The sequence below is a fragment of the Quercus suber genome, unplaced genomic scaffold, assembly GCF_002906115.3.
Source record: "Quercus suber isolate HL8 unplaced genomic scaffold, Cork oak 2.0 scaffold_26, whole genome shotgun sequence".
NCBI classification, from domain to species: Eukaryota; Viridiplantae; Streptophyta; class Magnoliopsida; order Fagales; family Fagaceae; genus Quercus; species Quercus suber.
Genome location: NW_027069491.1, coordinates 232295 through 240682, shown reverse-complemented (window position 1 = coordinate 240682; position 8388 = coordinate 232295). Strand labels below are relative to the sequence as shown.

The 8388-nt window shown below is 35.1% G+C and overlaps 2 protein-coding genes across 2 annotated transcripts; both read right to left on the bottom strand.

The window, feature by feature from the left end:
• Window positions 1-1043: 1043 nt before the first annotated feature.
• Window positions 1044-2095, bottom strand: LOC112008540 (NDR1/HIN1-like protein 12). The gene is given in 2 exon segments (XM_024040867.2): window positions 1044-1363; window positions 1366-2095. Coding segments are annotated over 2 exon segments (660 nt in total). The 5' UTR covers window positions 1928-2095; the 3' UTR covers window positions 1044-1265.
• A 1990-nt stretch (window positions 2096-4085) lies between these two features.
• LOC112009809 (two-component response regulator-like APRR5) lies at window positions 4086-8320 on the bottom strand. The gene is made up of 4 exons (XM_024042147.2): window positions 7925-8320; window positions 6654-6805; window positions 6383-6534; window positions 4086-5283 (listed from the first exon to the last, which is right to left on the bottom strand). Exons 1-4 carry the CDS (start codon window positions 8070-8072, stop codon window positions 5280-5282), a joined length of 456 nt encoding a protein of 151 aa, XP_023897915.2. The 5' UTR covers window positions 8073-8320; the 3' UTR covers window positions 4086-5279.
• Window positions 8321-8388: the final 68 nt, after the last annotated feature.

The window sequence follows — 8388 nt, the reverse complement described above, 5'->3', positions numbered from 1 at the left end:
AACTTGGAACCCATCTCCACCCCTCCTCCCCAACTATTTATCTAAAAAAAATTTGAAAAATGATGACTACAACATTTTTACAACAAATTTAAGGTGGTAAGTTATTATTAGTTATAATCTAAACTAAAATTACTTTTTTAACTACCAATAACAATTAGTAACAATCAAACATTTAAAATTTGTTGTAAAAATATTATGAACTTATTTCTTAAAATATTATCTTCAGAGTTAATTAAAAAAAATTATCATAAAAGTTAACCAAGATAACCATAACATGTGTTAACATGTATAGTGTTGTGGGCTTTAGGCCCAACTAAATTACTTATATAGCACACATTTTTGTACTACATTCTTACTTGTACTACACTCATATGCGTCCTATATAAAGGCAACATTCATGTATATTTTTTCACTAAGAAATACAATACAATTATTCAGTATTACTAACAACATGTATATGTGTATGTCTATGTTACAAGTTTGCCTATAAACACACCCAAACTTACGATGACTTGTGGATTTGAGTGCCTATTTGTGTGTGTCTCTATACTCAAATAAAGCCATTAGATTCTAACTTTCAATTAAAAAAAAAAAAAAAAATCAATCTACCCGTGGACAAACCCGAATTCACACTCATTTCACATATTTGAGTGTTAATTTGTAATTAAATTTCAGCAATTACATATGAGATGAGACTACCGTAGATACTTTTTGAAAAAATAATAATAATAAAGTGCATCAATCACAAATTATTATTAAGAATGTTGTAATGAGTGTATGATTATAGATCTGACTCTAGATTACTCAAAGGAGCACAACAAAAAAAAGCCACTAGAGCATCTTGGAATTTGGATGTCCTTTGGAATCAGAAAGTAGAAGGCAAAGACAGATGGTACCAAATTCGCTGCATGTACTGCCACGCGTCCAAAGCCGTCGGTACCTTGTGGCCATGCTAGACAGTCAATACCAACAAAAAAATCAGAGCCAAATTCTTAAGCAATTAGCTGGACTGAACGAGGAGAGAATAATAATAAGAAGAAGAAGAAGAAGAAAGCTTTTAACATGGTGCTTTGCAACTGAACTTGTTCAATCCACATCTATAGACTATAGTTACACTTACAGATTAAATGGCAAAGAACTTTAACAAAATAAACAGCTAAAACATATACTATATGATAAGAGTAAAAAGAGAAGCTTAAAAAAAAAAAAAAAAAAAAAAAAAAAAAAAAAAAACTTGCACCGACAAATACAATCTTGATAATTCTTCATATATCGACTTTGCAACCAGGAGTTGCTGCAAGCAAGGGTACTTGACCCACAAAACCTTTCTTCAATCCCACCAACACATCACATTTCACATAAACCCATAATGCCCAGTCTTTATAGCTCCGGCTTTCCATCTCAGCCTCCCAAAAAACACTAACCTCAACCCCACCACCCCATATGCCATATCCATCACCAACCCATTTGCCACATCCAGAGACACCGGCACCGCCGTGCCTCCCACCACCGGCGACACTGCTACGGTGCTGTGCTTCCTGTGATACAAAGGAGGTAGCATCACTTGGGGTGTGATGGGTTCGTTTTTATACGACACAAAAGTTGAAAGCTTGTCATAGTAAACGGACACGCGCTTGTTCGGGTTCCTTGTGATGACTGTGAACTGCATGGTGGTGGAGATCAGCGGTAGAGCTGACATGTTGAGCTCGTAGACGGCGGCGCCGACTACCTTGAACTGTGGCTTTTGGGGACGGTAGACTAGCCAAAGTGTGAGGGCTGTTACACCAATTAAGAGGAGAAAGATAGTGATGCAAGAGCAGAGAGCTCGGCATGGGCCTTTGTATGGGTCTAGAGACATGCCCTTGTTTTTGAGCTTTCCTTGGGTCATTGTAGGGTGGGGTTGTTCTAGAGCTTGCTCTTCTGCCATGGTACTAGACGTATTATAATGGTTTAAAAGTAGAGAGAAAGCAAAGGGAGGTGCGTGAGAGAGAAAGTGGGGGAAAAAGTTGAGAAAGAAGAACCTTTCGTACTACTGGAACAAAAAGACGAATCGGAAGAAGAAAAAAAAAATGAAAGTTGAAAGTAACTAAAGTAGTCTTTTTCCCATTTAATTTATATCAATGCGGTGTGGCTTTTTATCTTTTCCTCTTTTTTTAGGATTATTTTGGGACTAAGCAAACTTTTTATCCTTTCCTTACTTATTAAGAGTAGTTTTATGAAACTACCACATTCCCTTAATGTCATTTTACAAATACAAAATTTTATTTTGTATATAGACACAACAAAATTTTACAATATACTTATTTTTAATTGTGATAAATTTCAATTTACTATTTTATTTTGGATTGATGAGGATTGCTTGATAGAGTTGGTACAACTTGAATTTTGATGTTTAAGGAAAAAAATTTAGAACTTCATTTTTTTTATTTAAATATTTATGAGTCTTGTAATAAGTCAATAAGACTACCCATTTGTTATGAGTAAAAGCAATATTATCTATGGTAAAGATGATTGGTTGTAGATATATATATATATATATATTTTGAGATAGACTCAAAAGAGGGAGAGAAAACCTTGATGAAAAGATTTAAAAACCAAAAAAATTATTTGTTGGTACATAAGGAAGAACGTCAAGTTACACATACAAAGAGAGTGCAAAAAGAGATATATGAGCCCCTTCTCATTTATCATTACACATGGATCACTTTTCCTAAAATAAATAAGGATATTTATTCTTCAAATTCAAATTACACACACTTAAATTATATTAGAGTAAAATTTCTATCTTATATATAAAAAATAAAATAAAAGTGCACACACTTTTTTGCACCATGCATATCTACATGAAATAGTACGTACAATTAAAAAAGAGTAATTGTCTTCATGTAATGGAAAGAGAGATTTTGCTAGGCCTTCTTACATTTGAAAGTCTTAATTGTCTTAGTGTAATGGAACAACTGTCCTTAGCGGGAGGGGGGAAATAGAGTGAAGGAAGATATCAATCTTTCGAATCTAGATGTTCTCTATTTCATTCTCAAAAAATAAAAGATCTTCTCTATTTCAAAGCAAATGAAGAGAGCTAACATTAAATTACTAGTTTACCCACACCGACCCCTAATAACATTAAATTTATAATTAAAAATTAATACCACATTTTACTATAAAAAATGTTACATTTACAATATTTTTTTCACTTAAAATTTGTTGTAAGAATATTATGTGCATAACATTTCTCTTTTAGTATTTATTAAGGAAGATATCAATCTTTCGAATCTAGATGTTCTCTATTTCATTCTCAAAAAATAAAAGATCTTCTCTATTTCAAAGCAAATGAAGAGAGCTAACATTAAATTACTAGTTTACCCACACCGACCCCTAATAACATTAAATTTATAATTAAAAATTAATACCACATTTTACTATAAAAAATGTTACATTTACAATATTTTTTTCACTTAAAATTTGTTGTAAGAATATTATGTGCATAACATTTCTCTTTTAGTATTTATTTTGAAAAACATATTTTCATATTATCATGAACATTACAGCAAAGCCGTTAGAAGACGTGGTTTCTATGGGAAGAAGGGACGGGTAAGGCAATGTCGCCACCTTTTGGTCCTTCACCGACATTGTTGATAAGTTTCAGCCGGTTCTGCATGTGGCCGTGGTTCTATCTTCATTCTTCTACACAAACTTTGGCTCTTTTTGGATCATGTGTCGTCAGACTCAGATCCCACAGCTTGTTGGTTTTTGAATTAGCCCCACCAATTTTGCGAACCACCTTTCTCCATTTTTTTACACGTCACACTTCCATGTATTTTACTCTTTTTTCTGCTTCCTGTATATAAGTTCCAAGGTTTTGCTTCATTTGCTTCATTTTAAATCGACAACTAATTATATTACGTTGCACCTGGCTTACAAACTGTCGAGGACGTTGCTCTGCCAGTCTTTTCTGGCTGTGAAATCGGATACGTGCAAGAATTTTGACATTAATTATGGTTACCGTGTGATTTGGTATTCTCACCACATGCAACTGAAGGTGTTCTAAGCAGCTGAGCCATGATGGGTTTCTGAAACTAGGTTCATGGGGGCAGTGGAAAAGACTTAAAAATTAGAGTTGGAACTACTAATGTAGCTTAATACAGGAACAAGAATCACTGGGATAAAGAACTGTTAGAAGAAAAAAATTAATGACTGTCCATAGAGAACAGAAAAGGACTTGGGGTAGCAGTAAGTAGTAGATGGAAGAGCCCAGGTACTTAGCGTAGCAGCAAGTAGTTGAGGGAAAAAGCCCACTCTTAGCTGCATTAGAGTAGACATCAATTTCTGCATTAAACTGGAATATCCAAGACCATAAATCCAACCTCAGATGAATCAAATATAGAAAGTACAGTACGTTTTTTTCTCATAGAACCGATATTCCCGGTCCAGTCGGAACTTTGTGAGAGCTGCTTCGTTTTGGCTGGGAAGGAAAAGAGTCCAGTCTTATAGATCCATCATGAATAAAGTGACCACTTACTCTTCCAGTGGAACTGTGCTCCCATACTGAAGCCATTAATATTATCTACTGCACTATTTCATAAACTACTTGTAGTTGTTTGACCAGCAGCACAGGAACCATGTCTAAGTTCCTTCACAGACCCCAAATCAATTTTCCTCATGCTCAGCTTGTTGAATGGAATTTTTTTTTTTTTTTTCTTTTTCCCCTAGAATCCAGCCAACAGCCAGTAAATTTTTTATTGAACTGAGCTAAGAAACATCATACAAAACTAGAGGAACAAACTCCTCAGGGGTATCTTCAAGCCAGACCAGCAAGTCTGCAGAATTTTTAGCCCCCCCAGCCAAAGAGTGAGCAACAACATTGACATTTCTTTTTACATGAGAGAAAGAGAAGTAAGAGCTATGCTAGGGCCACATAAAGTGGCACAACTTGTGCCACAGCTCGCCGACGTGACGAGTTGTGACTTGTGAGTGGTAGAGAGGTGATAGTGGGTCCATGTGGAGCCTCCTCCCTACCACTCACAACTTGCCACATGGGCGAGTTGTGGCACAAGCTGTGCCACTTTATGTGGCCCTAACATAGCTCAAGAAGTAATGTAGTTCCACTGCCATCATCAGAATATCCTCAATCACATGACCATATGAAGAGACACCAGTAGTATTACTCTGTAGCTGCTGAATTAGGACTTCTGCATCCCCCTCTAAAATGACTTCACTTAGCCAAATTTCCTTGGGAAATTCAACTGCTCTATGACAAGCTAGAGCCTCAACTTCAGCCATCATCTGTGGAAGTGGAATACACATTGAAGGGCACCAATTATTTCACCCTAGTCACAAATAACCACCCCAATTCCAGCAGCATGAAGCTCACGAAATTCTTTAACAGAACATTTGTATGTTTAAGCATGTATTAGACTAGAGAGCTGACATCTAATAAAATACAATAATTCATTAAGATATATTTACATTATTAGTTGTTTTTTTTTAAGAGTTTGTGAACTCTCAAAATCCTCTATTCAACCTTATCACCTAATCTTTTTTTTTTTTTTTTTTGATAGGTAACCTTATCACCTAATCTTGAATATCCTTCCAACAATCTTTGATAGAATCCCATATTAACATTGCAGTAATTAACAGTTCATCATTGCAGTAATTAGCTTGTCAGAATTTCCCTTCGTTAATATTAATTATAGGGGAGAAATTATCATTATCATTATCATTATCATTATTATTATTATTATTATTATTATTATTATTATTATTAATGTGAAAAAGGGAGATAGCAAAACAAGATAATATGATGGACCTCCATTTTCACTCTCTTCCTTATCCGACTGAGCACACCCTCCATGCTTGTCCATATTGCTATTGCTCAAATTTGGCATACTACCACATTCTATCTGTAAATGACCCTGCATATTTTGCATGTATGCACTCTCAGCTTCCTAGTAAGGTGTCATACAAGAGCTCCAGACAAGAGGTGGCAAAACATGCATTCTCTATGTGAAACTTCATGAAGCCAACCTAGAATGGAAAAAAGAAACTTTTCTCTCTAGAAGTGGCCTTACTCTATTCCATGGATCCAGGATACTCTATTCTAACAACTTCTTTATTTTCATGTCAACTGTACAATCCGTGAGTCTTCAAATAAAAGGAAATGGGAAACATTTGATAGTTAGCAAGTTGGAATGGAAATTCTTAATACTTTCTTTGGTTGTAAAATACTGAAAGGAGACTGACATCTGAAAAAGTGATAGATGCTAGCATAATGTGTATATTCATCAACTGAAAACAATAATTCCCTCACAAGGCACAGCATATATATTACAAGCTTTATTTATTTTTATTTTTTAAGAAATGTACAACATGAAAAGGTACTTACTGAGGATGACTCCCTTTCTCACTGCATTTGATATTTTTCTGCATAGAAGCTACACAATCATTTGAATGATTTCTTGCTGCATTATTTTGAGACGTGCCTTCAACTTTTTGATGTGGAGCAATTAATTTCTGACGAACACATCCATCAGTCAGCTGTAATAAAGATATTTAAAAAAATGGTTGAGTTCACATGTTGATTTGTATGCCACAACAAAACAAAGAAAGATAACAAATCCAAAAAAATTGAGCATAGTTAAAGGATAGAAACATACAGTTTGCCTTCTCCATACATGCTCCATGACTAAAGTAAGAAGTGCAAATCCGAATATTGATGGAAGCTCCACTTCAGTCAACTCAAGATCAATGTTATGAGGTCTCCCCTTCAATGTCTCCCATGCCTTTAATGCATCAGAAACTGCTGCAACTGTTTGATAAATAGAGTTTATGCTAAGTTACAAAACTGAGATTTGTTGAAAGTGAAGATCTTTTTTTTTTATATGTAAAAAGTGAAGATCCCATATCTTCAACAAACTTGCTTGAGTATAAGCATACAAAATAAATTTTGGAGTTCCACAGAAATTAGCAATCAAAGCAAGATGTGCTTTTCGCAGGGAAAGAAGAACTGCAATAGGCTGAAGTAAATTTTTGAATTCCTAGTAAGCAGGCTTACTGAAGCCTTGGTGACAGGTAAATGTATTTGATGAACAAAAGCCAATTTGTGCAGAATTGAAAAAAAAATTAAACAAATAAGGCATAGACAAAACGCACAAATTTTATCCTCTGTCATATGTAACACAGACATCTATGTTGGGTGCACTGATTTATAACCACAAAATGTGCATATAAGTTTGCTAAGTAATTGAGGAACTGGCTAGCCTTTCCCAACCAGGAAAGAGACTGGCTCAATCCTTAATCATTACTAGTCACACTCAGCCATCAGCAGAGTCATCACTCAAACAGAATAAAGACTAACCATCTACTTCAGCTACAAAATCACCACAATTATCCAGCCTCTCAATTCTTCAGTAATATTATTTGTGCGTAAAAATTTCCTTTAAAAAAGGCAAACTGCACCTCCCTTAAATATGGCGCAGTTGCAATGTCCTCCTAAATTTCACAACCTAGCAACGTCTCACTGATTTATTGATAATAAGCACTTTGGCCCCATGGCCTTAGGATTCCATCAAAATAACCAAAAATTCAAAATATATATATATATATATATATATATTTCAAAAAATTGACTTCTCCATTGAATTTGACTGAAATTATAACATAAGGCAAAGTGTTTATCATCAATAAATTAGTAAGGACATTGCTCAGTTTTGAAGTTTAGGACCAGACCATATTAAGCAGGGAAAGTGCAATTAGTTCCCCCCCTCCCATCCAAAAAATATACAAATAAATCCACTGAGTTAACATAGATTTTTTTTTTTTTTCTGTCTTTCATGTTTAAAAAAAAAAAAACAAACAAACAAACAAATTTGCAGCAGCAATGAGCAATCAAACAAAAATTAGTGCGAGAGAGAGTAAAAGAACTGACCTTCGTAGCTGCATTTCCAGAGAAGTGCAGGGATAATCTGTCGAGTGGAATCATCAGCTTTGATGAGCAGAACCCTATGTGCAATCCTCCACAGAAACCTCTCCCAAGGCCCATCCTTCTTCTGCATCTCTCTCTCCTCTTTCTCCATCTCCACGTCCTCCTCACCACTCACTAATTAACATTAATCTTCCCTCTTTGGACATATATATAGCTTCTTCTACACTGCTAATCTTCACTCCATTTTCTCTACAATGGGGCTCCACACTGCTGCAGCCTTAAAAAAGAAGAGCCTAAAGGCATACCTAAATAATTCATTGGCAACCTCCCAATTTTACAACTGAGAATATCAGCCAACTCCTCCAATCCCCCAACATCTCCTACCAGGACTACTTCACTACTATTCAAAATTATATAATATAACAGAAGACTCGTCTATGTCTGTGAACTACATTCTGAGGCTGATA